We start from the raw sequence: 24,003 nt of genomic DNA, 5'->3' as shown, positions 1-24,003 counted from the left end.
GAACTTCAGGCATTATGTTGTCAAGAACCTTATACTGTATTTCATGCTGCTAAGGTTGTGATGCGTACTCACCCTAAATTTCTTCCTAAGGTTATCTCTGATTTTCATGTCAACCAGAGCATAACTTTACCTACGTTCTTTCAGAATCCCTCTTCGCCAGCGGAAAGGTCTCTCCATTCCCTGGATGTTCGGAGGGTGTTGAAATTTTATCTGGATAAGACCAAGGATATTCGTAGGTCAGACCAATTGTTCGTTAATTATGGATCAGTCAGGACCGGTCTCGCGACCTCTAAGCAGTCCATTTCTCGGTGGATTGTGTTCTGCATACAATTGTGTTATCAAAAGGCTAATAAGACCTTAGGGGGTAAACCTAAGGCTCATTCCACCAGGGGCAAAGCTGCCACGACAGCTTTGCTGCGTAATGTTCCGATTGCGGAAATCTGCAAGGCGGCCACTTGGAAGTCGGTCCATACCTTTGCTGCGCATTACTGTCTGGACACGGATGCCAGGGCAGATGCTCAGGTTGGGCAGGCTTCGCTGCGAAATTTGTTCGCACAGTAGTGGTATTGTCTTGTGTGTTCTCCACCGCCGTTGTTGTGTGGGGATGGGCTTGCCATTCTATTCACTAGATTATGACTATACACAGAGATCCCCTACTACAGAAGGAGTAGTTTCTTTTCTGTAACTCCAGTTCTGTAGTAGGGGTATCTCTGTGATAGTTACAAGCGCCCGCCCTCCTCCCCGGTGGAGAGATGAATACTCATGTAAGGAATGCTACAGGTCTGGCGTGCTACGCCTTCAAAAAGAACTGAAAGTAAAAGGGACCTGCTGTGCATTCTGGGATACTGGGAAAGTTCTGGAAAGTTTTCTTAAAGGCACAGTATCCTGTTCTGAGCCACATAATGGCAGCCTATGGGGCTTGTCTGTCCATTCCTTCCTCTCTATCATTCCAGAGGCTTTTGCTGGGAGAGGCAGGGTGTTTTTCCCTTGTGGAGAAAAGCTGGACAGGCAGTGCTGTTTGTGGATGTTGGTGGAATTCTAGTTGAAGTACTGGACAGTGTAGCCTGTGGGTATAGGCTGCATTATCTGTCTTTAAATTAAATTCTCTCTTAAAGGTGGATGCAGGTCTGCATGATTTGACACCTTAAGAGATTATTTTTTATTGCTCCGGGGTCCCCGCACATGGGCGGGACTATTCACTAGATTATGACTATCACAGAGATACCCCTACTACAGAACTGGAGTTACAGAAAAGAAACTACTCCATATACATCCATTCGGTTACACCTCGCAGCAATTGCTGCTTACTTACAAAACAGGCAGCACCTGTCACTTTTCAGGGTGCCTGCCATCAAAGCCTTTATGGAAGGCCTCAAAAGAGTAATTCCACCCAGAGTACCACCCTCACCTGTCTGGAACTTAAATATAGTTCTCACAAGGCTTATGGGACCCCCTTTCAAACCATTACATAAATGTAAGCTGCAATTTCTCACATGGAAAACAGCATTTCTAGTGGCCATCACTTCCCTTAGAAGGGTTAGTGAAATACAAGCACTCACTATACAGGAACCTTTTCTCCAAATGCATCAGAACAAGGTTGTACTCCACACCAACCCAAAATTTCTACCCAAATTCATTTCTCCCTTCCATCTAAACCAGTCGGTAGAATTACCAGTCTTTTTCTCACAACCTCAAACCGTTGCGGAAAGGGCTTTACACACACTGGATGTTAAAAGGGCCTTACTTTACTACATCCAAAGAACACAACCTTTCAGAAAAACCAAACAGCTATTTGTCTCTTTCTCTGCACCACATAAAGGCAACCCTATTTCTAAATCAGGGATAGCTAGGTGGATTGTAAAATGAATTCAGATTTGCTACCACAAAGCAAAACGAACGCTATCTGTTCGCCCTAAAGCCCACTCTACAAGGAAGATAGGGGCTTCTATGGCTTTTCTAGGGAACATACCATTAGATGACATCTGCAAAGCAGCCACATGGTCAACACCGCACACTTTCACAAAACATTACTGTGTAGATGTGCAAACCAAGCAACAAGCTAGTGTGGGCCAGGCTGTACTAAAAACACTATTTCAAACCACTGCAACGGATGCCGGTGGTCGCCGCTAGGGTTGGGTACTGCTATATAGTCTATGCACAGTGTATAATCTGCAGCTCATATGCCTCGAACGGAATATGCTACTTACCAGTATGCATCTGTTCTTGGCATGTAGAGCTGCAGATCTATACACGCCCAGCCGCCTCCCCGGCTACCTGTATCCGTTCTAGTTTATCTTATTTAGATACAACACACATGGGTTTCTTTACTGTTATTACTACGCTCCATCTTTCCCTGCTGGCGAAAAACAATCTGAGGATGGAGCCGAAGCCCATGCGCAATGCGAACCAAAGGAGGAGTCACCGACCTCGTGACTTCCAAAGACTTTCCAAGAGGAAAAACAAACTGCAAACATCCGGGCCCAACACCAGATGGCGATCTATGCACAGTGTATAGATCTGCAGCTCTACATGCCAAGAACAGATGCATACTGGTAAGTAGCATATTCCTTCTCATTGTGTAGAGGTTTATAATAGAGTGGTTTTCAAAAGGGCTGTTTATGCGACCCACCCTCTCACCCACTCACCTTTGGACTTTTGTGCAGGGTTATCTTGGGCACAAGTGCTCGGAAAATCTGAAGATCTAAGATTCTCTCTGGAGTAGTCTAGAGGGTGAAGGGTCCTGATTGGTTCAAGGATTATTTTTGGTCACTTTTCCAAATCGAGAGTTCTGGGTTGCAAAACTGAAATGGGCCTTGGCCTTTTTTCTGCTTTGTATTGATTTGAGCATTGCTTTTTTGATATACCGGGGACTTCCATCTCAACGGGTTGAAATCATTCAAGCATGTGAATCTATGAAAGCTTCCAATACTGGAGAACACAGTTACAGGTAAGTAACTTATTTTCTTCCTTACCTTAGAATTACCCCTAGGCGTCAGACTGGAACAGGAGATTTTTCTTTAGCATTACCCATGGCGTCGGTCGACTCCACATCCGTCGTTGAAGTCGTGGTCGCTGGAATGACGTGCTGATGTCCGTTCTTTCTTTTACGGCACCAGCCTTGCGCAGATCCGTAGAGAGCTACCCCTTTAGCGGTAAGGCTTTCCAGGAGCGCAAGTCGTCCAAGACAGAGCGTTTACACTCCTGCCAATTGGCCTGCGTCCAGGTGGCCAAGTCCGGAGTCAGGTTAAGGCCAAGATATTTTACCAATCTGCTAGCCCATTGATATGGAGCACAGGCCCGCAACGCCGCAATCTCCTCCTCCGGGATCGTGAGGTTAAGCGCCCAGGATTTAGAATGATTAATTTTAAGCCCGGATGCACGCTCGTAGGTTTGAAGCAGCGAATGCGCCGCCGGAAGTGAGCTTAAGGGGTCAGATAACGTGAGGAGAAGGTCATCAGCAAAGAGCGCGATCTTGTGGTCACGGCCCCGCAAGGGGATGCCCGTGATGGCCGGGGACTGACGAATTAGGATAGCGAGCGGCTCCACCACTAGGGCAAACAGCAGGGGCGACAAGGGACACCCCTGCCGGGTGCCCCTGCAGATAGGGAAAGGCTGCGTTAGCTGACCGTTCACTCGCACTCTAGCTGCGAGGGAGAGGTAGGGGGCCATGATGCGCGCCTCCATTTTAGGTCCAAGCCCTATCTTCTGTAGAACTGCGCGGAGGAACGCCCAGTCCACCCGATCGAACACTTTTTCAGCATCAAGCGACAGAAGACAGGCCGGAATTCCCCAATGCCTGGCCTTCCCCACAATGTGGGCTATGCGACGTACGTTGTCCGCGCCCTGGCGTTGGTGAATAAACCCCACCTGGTCCGGCTCAATAAGGGTGGGCAAGTGAACACAGAGCCGTTTGGCCAGTATTTTAGTATACAGCTTGAGATCGGTATTTAGCAGGGCTATGGGCCGGTAAGAGGAGCAAAGAGTGTGGTCTTTCCCTGGCTTCGGGATGAGGGCTATCTCCGCCATCGCCATATCCGGAGATGGCACCCCGGCCTCCGCAAAGGAGTTGAAGAGACGCAGTAGGTACGGCTGCAACTGCGGCAGGAAGGCTCGAAAGAACGCCACCGGGAGCCCGTCAGGCCCGGGTGTTTTGCCTAACGGGAGGTCTCTCAGTGCGCCCGCTATTTCCTCCAAAGTGATAGACTCCTCCAGAAGCTCGGAGTGGTGTTTACTCAATGGCTCCCAGTCGCACTCGCTCAAGGCCGCCGATATCCGGGCGGGCACCGGGGGCTCTCCCGCATATAGAGAGGAGTAATAGTCATGGAACGCCTGAAGCTTGGCAGATTCAGTGGTCACCCAGGTTCCCCCTGCCCCCTTCAGCTTCAAGATGTGAGCCTTGGCCGCCCACGTGTGCAGACGCCGCGCTAGGACAGCACCCACTTTGTCACCTCCATCATAAAATCGCTGTTGAAGCGTGAGAAGCGCCCGTTCCGCCTTGTTCGTCCTATGTACGTGGAGCTGTCCTCGGAGGACCGCCAGCCGCCTCCGATGGGCCGCTAGAGGTCGGTCCTGGTCCATCTTTTCCAGCGTCTTAATTTCACGTTCAAGCTTTATTTCGTATAGTCGGGCCTCCCGCGCACGAGCGGCGGCTATAGCAGTGAGAGTTCCCCGTATCGAGGCCTTGAAGGCATCCCATACCAGGGGGAGGGGGGTTCCCGGTATGTCATTGTTATCGAAATACGTCTGAATAGCCTCCCGGATTTCTTCCCTATCGACCGGGTCCCGCAAAACGTGGTCTGGGAACCGCCAGCGACGCGCACGGGGTGAGCACGCAAAGCGCTCGTGAAGCAGTAGTTCCACATGAGCATGGTCCGAGACCGAGATACTCGAGTGGGACGCGATATTGTGTCCCTGAGCAAGAGATGGGAGACAAAGAGCATGTCGATGCGTGAGTAAGAGCGGCATGCATGGGAATAATACGTGTAATCCGTCAGCCCCGGGGAGTGGTAACGCCAGATATCTACCAGGTTTAAGGCAGTGAGGGATTTTTTCACTGCTGCGGACATGGCCCCCGCCCCATGGAAGGCTCCTCCACAGCGATCCAGTGTCGCGTCCCACACCAAGTTGAAGTCACCTCCCACAATGAGGTCCGAACTCACCGGCTCAAGGTAGTCCCGGATTATCCTGCGTAAAAAAGCATCTTGGCCCTGGTTGGGGGCATAAAGAGTGCAAAGTGTAAGTGTGCGGTGACCTCTCGTTAGCTCAACCTTCAGGAATCGTCCCTCAGTGTCCCTAATCACTTTCACATCCCCCTGTGGGAAACCCGCCCGACAGAAAATGGCCACCCCTGCTGTCTTGGTGGGTGCTGTAGACCAAAACCTATGAGGGAAACGCGGGTGGGCTATTCGAGCAACATCAGCTTTAAGGAGGTGTGTCTCCTGCAGGAAAATTATGTCCGGGCTTTGCAAAAGCAAATATCTCCAAATCTGGTGCCGTTTGCTAGGCGAGTTAAGCCCCTTCATATTCAGGGAGACAACCTTCCAGGAAGGTACAGTGGACATGGTTATTGATCAGCCAGCGCAAGCAAGGTCGCCAGTATCCCCCAGGCCCCCATGAACCCCCCCTGCCAGAGGGGTAGGAAGAGGAAAGGTAGGGAGGAAAGGTGAAGGGTAGGGTCGGGGGGAAGAACAGAAACAGCAAAACAGCCAACATGGCCAACTAGGCCTATTCCAGTCAAGGGAGTTGCCAGGCACAGAGGCACAGGCTATCCCGGAGATGTCACTCTCCCAAGAATAGGAGCGGGGGTCCGTCGGCACCATCACTGTACATCAAGGACACCAGGAGGAGCTCCGGGCCTCCGCCCCTTAGGTGTAGTCGCCGTGTCAAAAAGAGGCAGGCATCAAGCCCACCCCACCTGGGGTGGACGTGTCGTTGAAGTGGGGGTCAAAGCGGAAATAGAACTGGGCGGACAGGCAGCAAGCCCCCCCGTCCCGGGGGCCCGCAGCAAGGACAGTCTCAGAGACATACAGACTCATTTGGGGGCGGACTCCTGCGATCCCACTGGCGATGAGCCCCCTTCCAAGGATCGGATATGCTGTATGATGTCCTGCTTGTCCCGCTATGATCTACTAGCAGCAGGAAAGAGAGGTCTCCCCGGGCGGCGCACTCTAAACCAGCTGGGCTTGAGCGGGACGCGCGGCCCGCAGCGCGGCGCGGGGAGCTGACCGGTGGGGTGTCCGGGATCTGGAGCAACTGTGCCGCTTCTCGGTATGAACGCAACACCCGGCGTCTGGACTCCCATTGGAATATGAGGGCGAAGGGATGGCCCCACTGGTAACGGATGTTGAGGTCCCTCAGCTTATCGGTGATCGGTCTGAAGTCTCTCCGACGGCGGAGGGTCGTGGGGGCCAAGTCCTGGAATAATTGGATCGAGGCACCGTTGTACCTGATTTCGAGTCGCCTTCAGGATGGCCTCCTTTTCGACGAAGAAGTGGACCCGCGTCAGGATGTCTGGTATTAGGCCAGGCCTCCCAGGCGGCCATGATATCATTACCCTCCGCTCCGATCGGGACGCCTCGTATGCGTATGTTGTTGCGTCTCCCCCTGTTTTCCAAATCCTCCTGTCGGATCTGGAGTTCCACATGCTGCTCCTCCAGGGTCGCAATCCGCTGCCACAGGCGCTCCTGATCCTCTGTACGGGCGTCGAGGGTCTTTTCCATGATATCCACCCTGTCCCCGAGCTCACCCACATCTCTTCGGAGCTCCTTCACGCATGCCTGGACCTCCGTACGCAGCGAGCCAATTTTAGACTTGAAGTCCTGCATAAAGAGTGACATGAAGGACTGCGTCACCGGGGCCCCGGCCCCCGTCGACGAGGGGCCCGCCAATGCCGTACCGGGTTTGGTCCAAAGGTCCTTCACCGTAGCGTCCTTCGAGGCCGCCGGTGGCTCTCTCCCCGGCTTAGTGCGCGTCATTCTGCGGCCCCACACTTCCTCGACAGGGGATCCGCCACCACAGCCCGACCGGTCCGCTCAAGGCCCGATCACACCGCCACAGCCACCGAACAAGCCAGCCAGCCCCCAACGGCTCCGAGGGAAATCGTCTCGCAGCCCGACATCCACCCTCTGCTCCGGGTCTGGTGGCTGGGGGCCTAGGTCGTAGCGCCGCAGTGCGTAGGCCCCAGATCGGGCGGTACAGGAGGCACCGGGGCCCGTGCCGGCAGGGACCGCCTCCGAAACGTGGGCGCCGCCAGTCACTGTGTCAGAAGGGCTCCGTCTCAGGTCCACCCCCCTCAGCCAGCAACATTCACAGAATCCCCGATGCCGTGGAGCCCACTGCCCCCTCCGCAGTGTCCTCACCGCGCCCCGGGGGTATCTCGGTGTTCTTCTGCAGGAGGACAAGATCCCCCCTGCCCACGTGGCGGGAGACCCAGCGGCAAGCGGACCTCGTCTACCAGAGGCCCCGTCGGTTCCACACAGCTCGGCCCCTCTCCCCTCGGAGGCTCGTTGTGCCAGGCAGGACTGGGGCGCGCAGGGGGGGGGGGGGGCTAACCAATCATCCGGGTGGCGGTCCCGGTCAGGGCCTGGGCAGGAGCGCCGCAACAACCCCAGCAACGGATGCAGGCCAAGGTGTTTCTAATGAGGCTCAGTCCAGGCGCGCCGCTCCCAGCCCCTCCGCAGCTCCGTCGTCCCCACAGCAGGCAGCGCCCCCCCCGGTCGCCAGGGCAGGCCCCACCGCAGCAGCAGTCGCGGTCGTCCCCGCCTCCGCAGACTTTACGCCCCCTCAGCAGGCCGCCGAAGAATAAACTCGGGTTTCAGGCATCCATCGTCCTCCTCACCTCAGTCTGTGCCGCTCACCCTGCACCTCTGGTGGCCCCAGCTTCCGGCAGCCCAGGCCGCCTCCCTCGCCGCCTAGCAGGCCCGGAGTCACAAAATGGCGGGCTCGCTCTCGTCAGCCAGGCCGCCCCACCAGCGCTGCAGCCCCCGTCGAACTCCCAGGGCGCCTCTCCGCCGCTTCTCGACCCCTGCGTCGCCGCCCAGAGCCTTAGGACATCTCCGCCAGCCGGTCCCGGCACTCGGCCACTCTGCTCAGCTCTCCCCGGGCACTCAAGATGGCGGGTGCACCCGCTGTAGCCAGGGCCTCTCCGCAGCCACGGCCACGATCGCCGCTAACATGCAGCCCGGGGCTCCCCGAGTCAGCCGGAGGCAGCCCGCTCCCCTCCGCCACCTTCTCGCCCCCTCTGGAGGCGTCACCCAAGCCGCTGAGACCCTTTTTGATGCGATTTCTCTCGGCGGCGGCCCGGAGCCCCGGCAGCGCACGTTTCACGCCATTGCCAGCCTGGCCACGCCCCTTGAATCTTGTTTTGACGTTCCTTATGTGTGCTCCCTTCGAGCCTCTAGAAAACTGCCCTATCAGGCTTCTTACTTTGAAGACTGTTTTCCTTGTCACCATCACTTCTGCTCACAGAGTGAGTAAGCGAGCTTCAGGCTCTGTCCTCAAAACCTCCTGTTCTTGCTGGTCATCCGGACAAAGTAGTCCTTCACACAAGGCCCTCGTTTCTTCCCAAAATGGTTACCTCTTTCCACATAGGAGATACCATCACTTTACCCACCTTCTTCCCACCTCCACACCCATCCAAAGAGAAGTAGAGACCCACCATCTGGACCCAAAACGTATAAAGTCTTTCTATCTAGACCTCACAAAAGATTTCCGGGTGAACAATCAACTCTTTGTGGGCGCCAAGTAAGGTCAGGCTGTACATAAACGCACCATCTCCTAATGGGTTGCCCTATGCATTAAAATCTGCTACTCCTTAGCGAAAAAGGAAGCTCCAGTGGGACTGCATGCCCACTCTACCAAGGCTACGGCAGCTACTACTGCCTTGGGGCGTGGAGTCCCACTCCTTGACATATGTCGGGCACCCACGTGGGCATCACTGCGCACGCTCACTAAACACTACTGCCTGGACAGCCAAGTCCGGAGAGTCTGCTATTTTGGCTGTTCCGTTCTCCAGGACTTTCTGTGTGAACTTACTTCACAGACCCACCTCTGGGGTTGGCATTGCTGGGGTATCTGTTCTAAGGTAAGGGATCTATAATCACAGTCTCTTTCAGACAAACAAGTTACTTACCTTCGGTAATGATGTATCTGTAAGAGACATATGTAGTTATGGATTCCTTACCACCCCACCCATTCTCCGACATCTGCAAACAATTTCTAGGGATGGGGACTCCCTTTCAGGGCCCTAATTCTGTGCACCAGTGGTCAGTGTCTTGCATGGCTGTGCGCTTCTGGCGTGGAAATTCGTGTCATAACTGATGTCAGTGCTCATGGGTGGCGTCTGAGTAGACACCGCGACGTCGTACTCTTTCCCCAAACTACTCTGCACACCACACCTCACCACAGGATTACGGCTGTCCTTTGTGGCAGTACCATTAGGTAGGGGCATAGTTGACCGCTTCAGTGCGATCTCCCTCAGGCCTTTACCACTCCTGGATGATCTTCAGTGAATAGGCTGCACTGGTACTTCAGCCATTTTCCATTTCTACACGTTTACGTGTGCGATGAGGAGCTGTAGAGTTTGAGGGTTTTTTACCTCATAGCTCTACACATTTTGTACAGTTGGTGTTCTCTTGCTTCCGCAGAATCGTGCCCCGCACAATATGCTCTGACATTTTCTGTATGATCGGAAGTTAATATTAAGATTGAGCCGAATTTAGGGAGTTTCATAAAAAAGTCCTGAAGATTCTGTGCCAATGGGTGGAAAATATGCACTTCGCACTACTTACGCTGCAATAAAGTGGCAGTAGTATGAGCAGTGTTGAAAAATCTGCACAAACAGCTCCATGCGGTGCACAAAAGCGTGTGGTCATTTGAGTTGATTTTGCTCCTGCGTGAGTAGACAATCTACTCGAGTGGCAGCAAATCGACTTGAGAAGCAGCCCTTTGACCGCGACTGCCCTCATTCAAAAATAGCGCTTGGGGGTGCCAAGTCTAACTCGTGCTCACATTTCTGGAACCTTGCGGAAAAAAGAAATCCGCCAGGCGGTGATTGCCAGCTCTGCAGGTGTAATGAAGCATTCAGCCTACCCCTAGTAAATATTCAGATATGTTTAGGATATTGGGTTGTTATTGGGAACTCCGGCAGGCATGTCTTCACCACATTGTCTGGATACGTCCCCTTGTGCTGTTATACTTCAGTCTTAGAGTTCTTATAACTTTATTTGAGAGAGGTGCCAAATTGATCATTTAACTCCTTGATCTACTGCTGATCTCTCAGCCAAGTCCTATGTGCTTCATATACATTTCTGTAAGCTGATAGTCTTTAAATTATTTGACCCTAAGTCACTGAAAGCGTAAGCTTTGTTTTGTCAACCTGAAATTAGGAAACTGCTCAAATCATTGAGTAGTTTACAAGCCTCTAATATACCCAAGCAGCTGGGGTCAGTTGCACTTCAAGTATGATCTGATTTTGTTCTGTCATCCTGTTCTGGTGTATGTCCATTTTGGTGTGCATTAAGTTCTTTTCAATTTGATACAAACGTGTAAGTAGAAAATTGGTAGATTCCAAATGTGGCTAAAATTGGTGCAACTGCCTTAGTTTTATTGTAGAGTGTGGTCATCATTATGACAGCAAGTTAGTTTGATTACAATATCTGATGTTTTCCATTCTTCTTTCCTCACTTAAGCTCCTGGACCTGCTTGGTGGACCTTGAGGGATTAAACATGAGGCACTTGTGGAGGCCTGGCGTCAAAGCATTACTCCGAATTATTGAGGTCGTTGAGGCCAATTACCCAGAAACACTGGGACGTCTTCTCATCCTCCGAGCCCCTAGGGTCTTCCCAGTCCTCTGGACACTAGTAAGTTTGGAGATCATTGATAACATTGGTGCTTTGGTAAAGATGTTTCACACTTTTATATAAATGTAATCGAGAAAAGTTACACCAGCCACAATAAGAAGCAGCAGTTTATTTTAGAACAGTAGCCAACCTTGCTAGTAGGATTTGCTAGAGGATTTCGTAGGCTTTTGCCTTGAGCAGATTTATTTTCTTTCCCCTGCAGGTGAGTCCTTTCATAGACGACAATACCAGAAAGAAATTCCTCATTTATGCTGGAAATGATTATCAGGGCCCTGGTGGCTTGGTGGATTATATCGACAAAGAGATTATCCCAGATTTCCTCAGTGGGGAGTGCATGGTAAGCAAAGAAGCCCTACCAGATGTTCTCTGTTCAGATACTGCCTGTAATTTTATAGCATTTGACAGGTCGTCAGCCAGGCATTGCCCACAACTTAGAAGCACCACATAATATATATCCTAGCATTATGGCAAAATGCTCATTGATGAGAGAAGAAAATGTGTTTGCACCCTCCCCACTGCTTTAAACAATAAGCTGCGTCCTGATTTTTCAATTAATTTGTGTTCTTTTTTTTGTCCAGCACTGGGAAACTTCAGTGAACGTATGCTCTATAAATGTTATTAAAAAGGAGTGTATGCCAAAGTGCTATCATCCAAGATGGTCGCTTAAACAAGCAGCTCAGCTTCCCAAGCCCGAATTGATACAAATATCTGCTTGAAAACCTCCTCTGTAACAAATACAGATTTCACTGAGCGACTGACACAATTATACAGATCCCTTAATATCCCCATATACCTGCCGGTATCAGTGGAATCAGAGCCAGGCCTGGACAGAAGATGGGCTGACATCTGTGAGCACCACCCAACTGCAATACATGGCCTGTGCAAAGAATAGAGCGCAGAGCATGACACTCTAGGGCCCTATTAGATACAGGATGCACTTATCACCATGGCACACCTTTAAACTGTTGCGCCAGCGCAAATATAGAAAGTGTTCCCTATTATGTTATAATGCGCTGGGAGCAGCGAATTAAAGTGATATACGGAGCTGCTTTAATCAGCTGTTCCGTGTTTCACAGTGCAGACTGCACCCTCCTGCACTTTCAAAAGGGATTACAGATCCTCTTGCAGCCCAGTGCAGTGAGTGACTGCACCCGCCTGCAAGGGAATGTCTTGGTGATCCATGGGACCCCCTTTCATCCCTCAAAAGGTTTTGACAGTGTGCTACCTTTTTGTGGCTTATTTTCAAGGCGCCTCCTGACAGCTTCTTTGCCTTTGTGTCCAAAATACTGCACGGGTGCAGAGACAAGAAAATTCCCCGTATTTGTTTGCGGCCACGACCCCAAGCAAATGAGGGAACGCCTGCCTTCTTGAGACAGGGCTTTTGCTACATCTGCGCCTGCGCTATCTGTACTACAGGAGGGGACATACAAGCATCTGCAACCCCTTCTGTAATACTAAAGTGCCCCGGTGGCGCACAAAGCGGGCGCCCATGCCCATTGCTCGCTCATATAATAAGGAAGCAAAATCTTTTTTTGCAGTTGTTTAGGCCCAAGAGAGGGCAAGTAGTGGGGAGCGAATACCAAAGGGGCCTTTATTATAGAAAGTGCTCCACGGGGGTAGCAGGCATGTTCAAACGCCATGTGTGCCCCCGGGACACTTTAGTATTACGGCCCCTTCTGCAGTATGTATAGCTCTGGCGCACATTTAGCGTCAGTACTATCTCAATAGGGCGTTTACTCATTTGCATGGGGTTGTGGCCACTAGCAATTGAGGGAATCTAAATAATGGAATCTTTGCCTCTGTGCCCGCACCATAATATGGATGCATATAAGATATGAGTCCCGTGGGAATCCTTCAAGCTCGAAAACCTCTTAGTTATTTGAAGGAGTCCAATAAGCGCTGTGTCGTCTGCACTTGGTTCACTTACTCACATATTACTGCATATAAATTGCCATAATATGTAATTGACTGAAAACCATCAGCAGTTCATTGTTGTTCCTTCTGGTCTTCGGTGTTTCTCAACATTTATTGATTGCAAAAAAAATGTTTTTTATTAGTTATTGGATTCCTTTAAATAACTAAGGACTGATGTACATATCTTAAATGTTGACCCTGCTCCCTGTGGGCATATATGGTTGTCCTTGTCTAATGATATGTGTACTATTGATGCGGGCACAAGGGCAAAGAAGCTGTCAGGTGGTGCACGGTCAGTGTGCCTCCTGATGGCAGCTTTCTGGAGGGGAGATAGGAGGACCCATGGACACACCCAGACATCTCCTTATAGGTGGGGGCAGTCACTCACTGCACGTGCCTGCAAAGGGGATCTCTAATCCCTCTTAAAAGTGCAACGGGTGCACAGTGAAACACAGAGCTGTTTTGAAGTAGCCGCTCTGTAATTCACTTGAAGGTGCTGCCCTTCAGGGCAGCACGAATTCCCGGCTGCCGGAAGGCAGGTCATACTATGTAATAAAGCACACTTTTCCTATTTACGCACGACACACCTATTTAAAGCAAACAGGAAAAGCGTGCCTTATCTGTAATAGGGCCCCAGGGGTCATGCCCAGACTCACCATGCAGTGTAAGACTACAAGCACTGATAGAGGCTAATAAATGAAGCTCTAGAAAACATTCTGATAGACGGGCTTTGAGTGCCATGCACCTGGGTCAGCAAGTTGAGCGTTTCTTCTCTTCTCCGGATAACTGTCAAACACGGCGGATAATTGCTTAGCATGGACGCCTAGCTGGAGGCATTAGACTCTGTGTGAGTGACACATTCAGTATGGGAAAACAGAACACAAAAGAGCAAAGCTGTCATTTGAGGTACAGGTCATCAAAGCACCTTACTAGTGGAAGGGCTTGTTGTCCCTGAGGCCAGCAGTAGCGACAAAGAAATAGGAGTTAAGTCTACTGTTAGATATGAAACAAAGTCTGCACACTAAAGATGGTAAAATTAACAACTGTGGGAGCTTCATGAATAGAATGAAAGAAAGGTTAAAAATATGTGCTGGACATGCCACCCAAAGTGGAGGATGCAATAAAGGACCAGGGTCTTGAGGCACAATAGCTTCTAAAGGAGCACACCATTGTCTGTGAAACAATTGGGACTCAGAATCAAGACCCAGACACAATAGCTTGTGTATAACAAGAGTTCAGGAATGTGCCAACACCAGCCAAATAGTGTAATTTGTGGAAACAATGTTGAAAACATTACAAGGACCTGAACATTATTCCCTGCTGCTTACAGTGGAGTGCATTGGTGTTTGGCATCAAGACCCCCGCCGGTGCATCCGCCAGGCCCATCATAACGAGAATTTTCAGTTATCGAATCTGTGATGTGGCTCTGAGATGGGCCTGGCAGAAGAAGGATCTACAATATGAGATATCATCGATCTTTGTACACCCAGATTCCACAGTATATTCTTTTTTTTACCAGTCAAACAAAAGATGCAGCACACATAAAGACACGCTTCACTTTTACAGATCCCAGAATGGCAGTAGCGTTTAAGCAAGCAGAGACAAAGAAATCTCCATCGAAATTCCGATGATATTAGCTTTGCCAGACCTGGATGATAATGACTAAAAATATCCTCTAGCAGAAAGACTCAAAGTACAGTTTTGTTTTTTATGGATCGTCGCTAGAGATAAATATATTTAGATTCTGTGAAAACATGGAGCTGCAAGGTGTCTGCGCTAAAAGATTGAGCTAGGGATCTCAAACTGCTCCATCTTGTTATTGTACTGTTTTAAATCGCTGTGCAATGATAGTCTGGACTGTGGACATATTTTTCACTAAAATGTGTGATGCAAGATGGTGATGAGGAAACTCAGTAGTTACCAGGAGGGCAGGGAGGTGTCATCTCATCTTGGTAGGCTACTGGAGAACCCCCTGACAGAATGCTCAACAGTGTATTAGAACGAAGTTTATTTTGGGATGAAAGGGTACATTAGGTTGGGCATAGACGAAACACTGATAGTTTGGGTTCTTTCAGTGTGGGAGTAGAAGTAGAGGGGGCTTTACTCGGCACCAGGTGAGGGGCTCTACTGTACAAAGATTTAGGAGCGCAATAAAGAGATCAGATAATAATTCGCAGTCAGAGATCATCTTCTAACTCTTCGTCCAGAGGAATGGCATTTATAATCCGACAGAAGTTAGCTTTGAAATGTATGGAGTCTACAGAGATATATAGGGGCATATGTATCAGGCAAGCGTTTTGTGAGTCCTTAGTGGCGAATTTTAGCAATTGGCTATGAAGGACTTTAAACAATCACATTCTAACTCTGCACTTGACACTGTGTAACATCAAAGCATAGCATCAGACAAGATGGCAGCCATAGAAACTAGATGACAACCATAGAATACTACATACCTTCCCTTCTCCTGCAAAACACAAAAAAATACCAAAAATAAAACCACAGTAAATAAAAAACTGCAGCTCTAGAAGGGAAGAAGAAATATACCTAAAAGATCTCTCATGAAATCTTTTAGGAGTAACAATGATTCTTGAACTGCTTCTGCATACAGAAGGATTGGGTAAAGTTGAACCTTTACTAATATTGTGGTCAACAGGCAACAAGGTTGATCTTGCTTTAACAATTTTGGCAAGATTCCACCAATGACCTCCCTCCACTTGAACAGCATTGTTTCCGATTCTTACAACCTTAACTTGTTCACCATATTTGCTGTTGCCTTTCTTGACATGTACAGAGGTTTTGATTTGAACAAAATCACCTACAACCAAAGGAACCACCTTGGTCCCTTTTTGTTTTAATCAAACCAGGCTTTCTGTTTACTTTGGGCAGTTTCAGAATTCTCCTTGACAATTTTCATAAGCGATAAAAGATTTGAATCGGTTTTAAACTATTTACTCATCCATTCAGGCTTGAAACATGTATTGGCCTTCCTGCCCCTTAGTAGTTCAAAAGGGGACATTTTTGTGGATGAATGAGGCGTGGTCCTGTAAAACCATAGCATACTTTCCAGGGATTGAACAATATCATACTTACCAGCAACAGCCCACCTGACGCACTCACCCAACACACGGTTCATTCTTTCCACCAAACCGTTTGTTTGTAGATGATAAAGAGAACTCTTTAAGTGCTTCACACCACTGGAGGTAAAAAAAACTTCAACCTCTTCACTTACAAATTGAGTCCCATTAACAGAGACGAGGAACTCTGCAAATCCTTCCTGAAGAAAAACCTCTTTCAAAAACTTAACAACACTAGCCGAGATAGCTTCTTTGACCAATTTTATCTCTGGCCATTTCAATGCATAATCCATAAGTACCGTACAAATGTTATTGCATCCAGACGGTAAAACCTCACAAGGACCAATGATATCAGTGCCCACTTTGACCCAAGGACCAGACGGACATTCAATAGGAAAAAGAGGTGGAGTAACAACTTTCAATGCCCTTTCAGCTGAAGAATAAACAGGACAATTTTCCACCAAAACACATCTCAACATCCGTACTTGGCCACCAGAAGTACTCACGAACATGACGCTTGGTGAGGGTAACGCCTAAGTGCCCCTCGTGAGCCTAAGAGGTGGAATGAGTTTGTCACATCTCATGAGAGCACCATCCTCTAGAGAAATTTCAGTTTTGATTTTCCAATAATGCTGTAGAAGAGAAGATAACATCCTTTCTCTAGGTCACCCCTCCTTGACCAAAACACAAACTTGTTGAAGAAGACTATCTTCTAATAAGGCTGCTCTCCAATCTTCCTCAGACCCAGCAACCAGATCAGAAATATCTATGGCAGCCACAAAACAGTCTTCAGCATCTTCCTCACACAACTCTCGAAAGCACATACCTTCACACCCATCATTATGTTGAGGAAAACGAGACAAAAAGTCTGCTCTGCTATTCCTCCCACCAGGAATATGTGAAATGTCAAATTGATAATGTAACAGCTTAATAACCATCCTCATAATCCTGAGCGTACAGCATTTACTAGGACCAGAACCGAGAATAGATACTAAAGGTTTGTGGTCAGTAATTAATCTGAAACGTCTTCCCCATACGTATGAACGATATTTTTCAATGGCCCATAAGCATGCAAGTAATTACTTTTCAATAACGGAATATTGTACCTCAGCACTTCTCAAAAACCTTGACGCAAAGGCAACTGTGTTTTCTTAATCTCCACAAACTTGAGTAAGAATAGCTCCCAAACCAATCTGGCTGGCATCTACAGCTATACAAAAAGGTAAATCTGGGTCAAGGGGGGAGAGAGCATTGCTCCTCTCCAAAGAGGATTTGACCTCATTAATCGCATGATCACATTCCTGAGACCATTCAAATTTGACTCCCATTTTGAGCAAATTACAGCTAGGTCGAACAATGGAAGCAAAATTTGGGATGAACCTTGAATAATATTCAAACAAGCCTAGTAAAGACTTGACACCAGTCTTGTCTTTAGGAACAGCAGCGTTGGAGATGGCATCCAAAAGACATTGTCTAGGTTTGATACCTTCACACGAAAATAAATGAGCAAGATATTCCATTTCTTTGCAAAGAAACTTACATTTCTCAGTTTTGAGCACAACACCGTTATTTTGTAATATGCGAAGTACCTTTCTAAGGATAAAATCATGTGAAATATTGTCCTTCGCATATGTTAGGACATCATCTTTTATAACCAGCACGCCCTCAACCTATCTCAAAAGATTTTGCATGGCCCTCTGGAACACCGATGCCGTGGATGCTAGGCAAAAAGGCATCCTGTGATATTGAAATGTTCTGAGAGGAGACACGAAGGCAGTGAGAGGGCAAGAATCAGGATGGAGTTCTATTTGATGTTAGGCACTAGCCAGATCTAACTTTGAAAACACTTGAACACCCTTAACACACGTGAAGATATCATTGATTTTAGGCAACAGATGAAAATCAATCCAAATCTTTGTTAGGAGACCTGAGGTCCACACACATGTGTAATTGCCCACCCCTCTTGCGCGCTACAACCAAAGGTGATAACCACAGAGTCGATTCTGTTGGTTCAATGATTCCCTTGTCACATAGACTCTTGAGTTCCTTGTTAGGGTCATCCCTTACGCTAAAAGGAATCCCTCGAAGTTTGTGCTTGACTGGGACCGCTCCATCTCTAACAATAATGTTGTGTTTGAATCCAGAAATGTTTTCAAGAGTATCACCAAAAACGGGTGGAAATTCAGTTTTCCATTTAGTGCCTTCTTCATCACAAGTAACTAACATAACTTGTTCCTGCCCTGAGTATCATTCCAAAAAGCCCCTGGTGGACCACCCCAGTATATTGAGTCCCTTGACAGCAGCATACATTTTACCTCTGATCCATCTTCCTTTGAACATCATAACATCTTCGATGATACAACAATTCAATATTTCGTCCTTCATATGAATAATTTCTGGGTTGTTGTAATTCTGGCACCAGAATCTACCAACAGATGAATAGTTTTATCTCCACAATAGGATCAACACATGAAGAAGGATCTCCAGTTACTGGTTCACTTATAACATCGTTAGAAAATATGTTTTCATCCATGACAACCGTAATAATTTCAGAGTCTGAGTCATCTTCAGATTCAGCAACACAAGCAATAGTCTTTTTCTGAATTTTCCTCTTAAGACACACTTTGGCAAAGTGGCCTATTTTTTTTTACAATAGTTACATGTTGCATTAACAGCAATACACGTATTTCCTTTGGAGTGTGGAGGGTTACCACAACGAAGACAAATGTTGTTGGGAATACTGAAATCAGATTTAAATCTGGAAGTACTGCCAGCGTTATTTTTTATTGATTTCTGTTTAGGTTTGCTGGCAGTAGCAACAGCATTCACATTTTCAGATGCAAACTTATGATATTTCAATGCTCTTGGCAACTTTAATAGTCTCATCGAGAGATGGATTACCCATTGCAAGAAGTTTCTGTCTAATATGTTTATCTTTGCATTGGCAAACAAACTGATCTCTGATGAGCTGATCAGTTAAGTTCGCAAATAACAGACTGACGGTAATCTCCTGAGAACTGATACATAAGCATCGACATCTTCACAGTCAGATTGTTTTCTCTTAAAAAACTTATGCCTCAGGACCATCAAACTCGGTTGCTTATCGAATATTAATTTGAGTTTGCATACAGTTTGTTCAATTTTGTCAATATTTTCACCATCAGCTAAACTTAAGTCAGGTAAGTGTTTATAAATTGACCTCCCTTCAAAACCTAAAGAGTGTAATAATAGTTACTTTTTTCTTCCAGCACTAAATCTCAGCGCTCCAATGGCGCTTAAGTACGTCTCAAACGCATCGAACCAAACCTCCCATTTTACAGGTGTCTCACTAGGTTTATCTAGGAAAGAAGGAGGAGGCGTAACAGATTGCATTGTACACATAAGTAGACCGTTCAGCAAGCAGTGCAAAATAGGACCAAATTCTATAATAAGAGAAAAAAACAGTAAACTATAAAATAGCAATAGCTTGTCAAATTATATCATACATGAGTGAAAAGCTGTGACACAAGTACATTTTCTAAAACAAAAAATCCAGAAATTTAAACATAAACAGTGTGTGAATCACTGTGATCCACAAATAAATAAACCAAATAAATGGAAAGGTGTGCGAATCATCAAGGTTCGCAATACTCACAAGTAGAGTGAAAACTGATCGTCATGAAGAGAGTATTCATGATAGAACAGCAGATACTTGTGAGGAGAATCGTGCAGGAATCCAAAATCTTCCATGTCGATGGAAAGTGCCGCGCTGAAGGAAAAGTTGGTTGCTATGGCAACATTTCCGCATTCAAACGCTCATAGGTGGTGCGCATGCTCTTAGCGCGAGCGTCTGAATGCATGCGCACACTGCGTAAGCGCTCTGCAGAAACAGGATCAAAAAGGGGAATAGGACAAAAAAAATATAAACAATACCAGTGTAATCCTCAGCTGGGCCAGCAGTCGGCAGAAGCGGAGACACAGGGTGACAGCCGGGCGGCTTACGTAAAGATCACTGGACAGTCGCCCTCTAACAAGGCTGGACGATACCAAAACCTCCACCCACGACTCCTGGGAACGCTGAATCACCGAAGCAAAGAGATGTCAAAACCTATTCCCCAGGCTCAACAAAGTCCATGAAAATAGAGGACTCTCTCCTTTCCTCACAAGCAAAAGCAGAAACAGCAGCAAACCATGCAGTCGGAGACCAACTGTAATCCAGATAAACCCTGACAGAGCAGATGCAGCAAGATAGAGGTGATTTTGGCAAGGAAACCAGAACGTGAATTGAGTGAGTGTGACCTTGGCACAGATGGACAAGGTAAGATTGAGAATCCACGTTGAGACTGGCAGGCTGCTTGAAAGAAGTTGAATGAAGGCGGTTGCCACACTGTGTAGTTCACTCGTCGCCAACAATTTGTAGTAATTGAATCCAACGCAGGGTTAAGTAGAAGTAGCATTTAATGTAAAGAACCACACAGCTGCAGGTCACCTTACCAAGAAGTCACTGGGTAGACCGTTACATTTTCAATCTCTAAACAATCACATTCTAACTCTGCACTTGACACTGTGACATCATGGCATAGCATCAGACAAAATGGCATCCATAGAAACTAGATGAAAACCATAGAATACTACATACTCGCAAAAGGCAATGTATGTAGGAATCGCTATATTAATTGTGATTCCTATGTATTCTTTATTTGCGAATCGCAAATTGCGCTTTGAAAAATGCCAAAAAGTGATTTTTTTTTAAAAAAATCGCAAATTACCACCAACTTCAAGTTGGTGGTAATTTGCGATTTACAAAGGCAAAATCGCACAACATTCAAGAATTGCATTTAAGGAATCGCAATTTGTGATTCTTTAAATGCATCGCAGAATAGGGAATCACAAATTTTGCGATTCTCTATTGTGCAAGGGTTTTTTGGGATGATACATCCCAAAAGGCTTTTCTCCTTTCGCAAACGGGCCAATTCTGAGAATCGGCCCGTTTGCGAACGGGAATTAGGCTTCATACATATACCACGTAACTCTTCAAGGCACCATGGGTATAAATCATAAATACAAAAAGAACTATTGATGGACAGAATGCAGAACAATGTCATACATTCACCCCAGTACAGAGATCTGGGCCTAAATCCATCGTTTTTTTGCTCACCATGCCATTCCAGTTTGGACCTAGTCATATGCAAATCAGTCTTGACCCTGCGCCCGTCCATCATCTCCTTGTGTTTGCTTTGTTCGCTCTAAGTTGGCAGGGTATGCCCAGACGTGGGTCCCTTGCTCACTTTGCCACTGGATTCAAGCTAGCCTGGCCGATGAAGGCTCTTCGCCCGAAACTGGTCCCAGGATGCTTGTTTCCGGTCCAGGGAAGACATGGCTTGGCAGTTCGGTCTGGACTGTTCCCATGAGGCACAGGGTCAAGACTGATTTGCATATAGCTGTGTCTGAACTGGGGTGGCAAAGTGAGCTAAAGAACGATGATGGATTCAACCCAGATCTGTGACTGGGGGTGAGTGTCTGCAATGTTCAGCACTCCGTCCATTATCTCCTTGTGTATAAATCATAGATACTCGCAAACATTTTCCAGTGGGCTAAAAGGTTGCCCTGTAGTGTGATCAAGGGTCTCATTGATGCCGGCAGGGTGGCTGTTGGGGAGGGGAGTCAGCGAAGCATTTACATCTGAATGCTAAATTGCACATTGTGAAACAACAAAACCTGGGATCAGTCCTGGCTTCCCCATTTGACTAAATTGGATGAGCCTAGGCAATTGTTTTATTCCACTTTGCCTCCTTTTTCTTCATTATCACTTATAGGAGGACTTCGAAATACATTACTGTTCGGGGCATATGAGCTGTAGATCATATGCTTTAGCATAGATCGCCATCTGGTGTTGGGCCCGGATGTTTGCACTTTGTTTTTCTTCTAAGAGGTCTTTGTAGTCACGAGGTAGGTGACTCCTCACAATTTACACAACGCGTGTTGAATGGGAAACTGCGAACGAAAGACAATCCCGTAGAGGATTGCGCGTCGAAGGGGTTCGAAAACCATACCGAACCAGAAAGCAGCAATACACATCCGTACCCAATTGTGGAAAAAAACAATCTAGGGATAGAATCGATGCCCATGCGCACCATCACTGAAAGGAGGAGTCACCTACCTCGTGACTGCTAAGACTTCTTCGAAGAAAAACAAAGTGCAAACATCCGGGCCCAACACCAGATGGCGATCTATGCTACAGCATATGAATCTACAGCTCTACATGCCAAGAACAGATGCATACTGGGTAAGTAGCATTTTTCTTAGGATGCGCGCTGTTCAGAATTTTGCCTTGTGTGGTATTTAATAAACTATAATGGTGTCCATGTATTATAGAAACCCTGGCCACTCGGGGCAGACAACAGCTGACTTAATTCTTAGTTCACTATTTGCATTGTTACATATAAATGCACTGATGTTCTGAAGTGAAATGCTTCTCCTTTTAATAAAATACCGTTTTTTAATATCTTTTAAACGTTCTTTGCAAGTATTCCTAAAGTTAAGTGGTGCAGGACACCTAAGTTACTCCCTCTATTTAACTTCAGTTAACCTGCAAATTAATGATTGCTCTTTTATTTAACATCTTTCTCAATGTTCGTGCAGAGTCAGGAAAACAGCAGCCCAGTCCTGTGGTTGACTAGGGGGGCACATACTTTGAGTATCACTGTCATTAATCCATACAGTCCAAACATAGACACAGCCGCTATTTATGAACATGTGATGACAAAAGGTGACCATGTCACAATGAATACAACCTTTTTGGGAGGGACTGGGAAGGACTTCAACACTATCCTTTGTGTTATAGGCGGGTCTACTGTTTGAGCTATCCACACAATCATGCAGACTCACCAACTGATAGATCTTTGGAGGCACTTATAGCCTGAGGAACAAGAATGCACACATTGCTCCTCTGAACATAAAGCACTCTACTAGAGAGGTCACTGGATAATGACAAAAAATGTATGCGCACGGACCTTGGAAATGACCATTTATCCCTGCAGTTTGTCTAAACATTCCTGGTGTCTCTATTTATAGCTATATTGTCTCCAGCTCAGACAGACAATAGATATCGCCATCTAAGGCCTTGTTGGATGTAATGTTTAAGAATGAGATCGGGAAAGGTATTTAAGAGGGTTTTGAGAAAAATAAGGACTTGGTTTCAATGTACTCTGTGGTGTAGGAGACGTTTTGATTCAACATGCACTTATACAGTTGGAAACAGACCTCAAATGCTTTGATATGCAATATGCAGCAATGTCTAAATTAGAGGTGAGAAAAATGCCACATAAAATGTTGTTGCGATATTAAATGTAGACAGAAAAGAATATAACATATCTAGGTAAAAATGAAGTGATGCATCAATATGAGGAAGGAGCTAAACTGAGCAGGACTTTGGCCAGGATACTGACTTCTAATGGGCAGCACAACATTTAGTAGAGGTAGAGCTGATTATGACACACGACGTATGACCACAATGGAAATGCAGACACAGTTCTCTAGATCTTAAACTGATATCTAGGTGGACAGAGATTGTAAACCTAAGAGTCAGTTGAATGATTATTTATGAGTAGCTACGCTTATATTGCTAGATGCCCACAAAAGAGAGTTCCTTAATGTAAAAGCTGTTAAAACTTCTCCCAAAGGAAAGGGAAAAAAAAGATGAATGATGAATTCTGCAAAGGACTTGATCTCTAAATTGTATGACTCCATAAATAAAACAAGACTGGCATCAGAGTGTGGGTCTAGAAAAAGATGGGGGATTATTCTGGGGAGCAGCTGACTGGGTGAGATGCACCACTATTGCTGTGCACAAACAGGCAAGATATGCTTAAATAGTAGTCATAAATTGATACATTTAAAATATCTGCATAGGATGTACTACACACCAGCAGTTCTACATGTAGTGGGAATTGACATGGACACGTCCTGTGTCAAATGCAAGAATGTACATGCTGGTTTTTTTTTATATAAACATTTTATTGCTAGTTTACATCCTACAATCACATTTGCTCTGGTCAACTGTATTCCACTTCTAAAATGAACCACCACAGAGATATATTCCCCCTTCCAGTCAGACGCACTTACCCCCCCCCCACCCCCCTTCAACAATACCAATTCCTAGTTGAACCCCGTTCTA

General features: G+C 46.9%; 1 protein-coding gene across 3 annotated transcripts in view; it reads left to right on the top strand.

The window, feature by feature from the left end:
- Nucleotides 1-24,003, top strand: part of SEC14L1 (SEC14 like lipid binding 1) — a 360,792-nt gene that overhangs the window by 240,905 nt on the left and 95,884 nt on the right. For all 3 annotated transcript variants that reach the window (XM_085616893.1, XM_085616894.1, XM_085616895.1), the window contains 2 exons: nucleotides 10,689-10,860; nucleotides 11,063-11,197. In XM_085616893.1, coding sequence (XP_085473019.1) covers nucleotides 10,689-10,860; nucleotides 11,063-11,197 — 307 coding nt within the window. The remainder of the gene's footprint in view (nucleotides 1-10,688; nucleotides 10,861-11,062; nucleotides 11,198-24,003) is intronic.

Source organism: Triturus cristatus, chromosome 7 (assembly GCF_964204655.1).
Source record: "Triturus cristatus chromosome 7, aTriCri1.1, whole genome shotgun sequence".
NCBI classification, from domain to species: Eukaryota; Metazoa; Chordata; class Amphibia; order Caudata; family Salamandridae; genus Triturus; species Triturus cristatus.
This window is presented reverse-complemented; position numbering and strand designations above follow the sequence as displayed.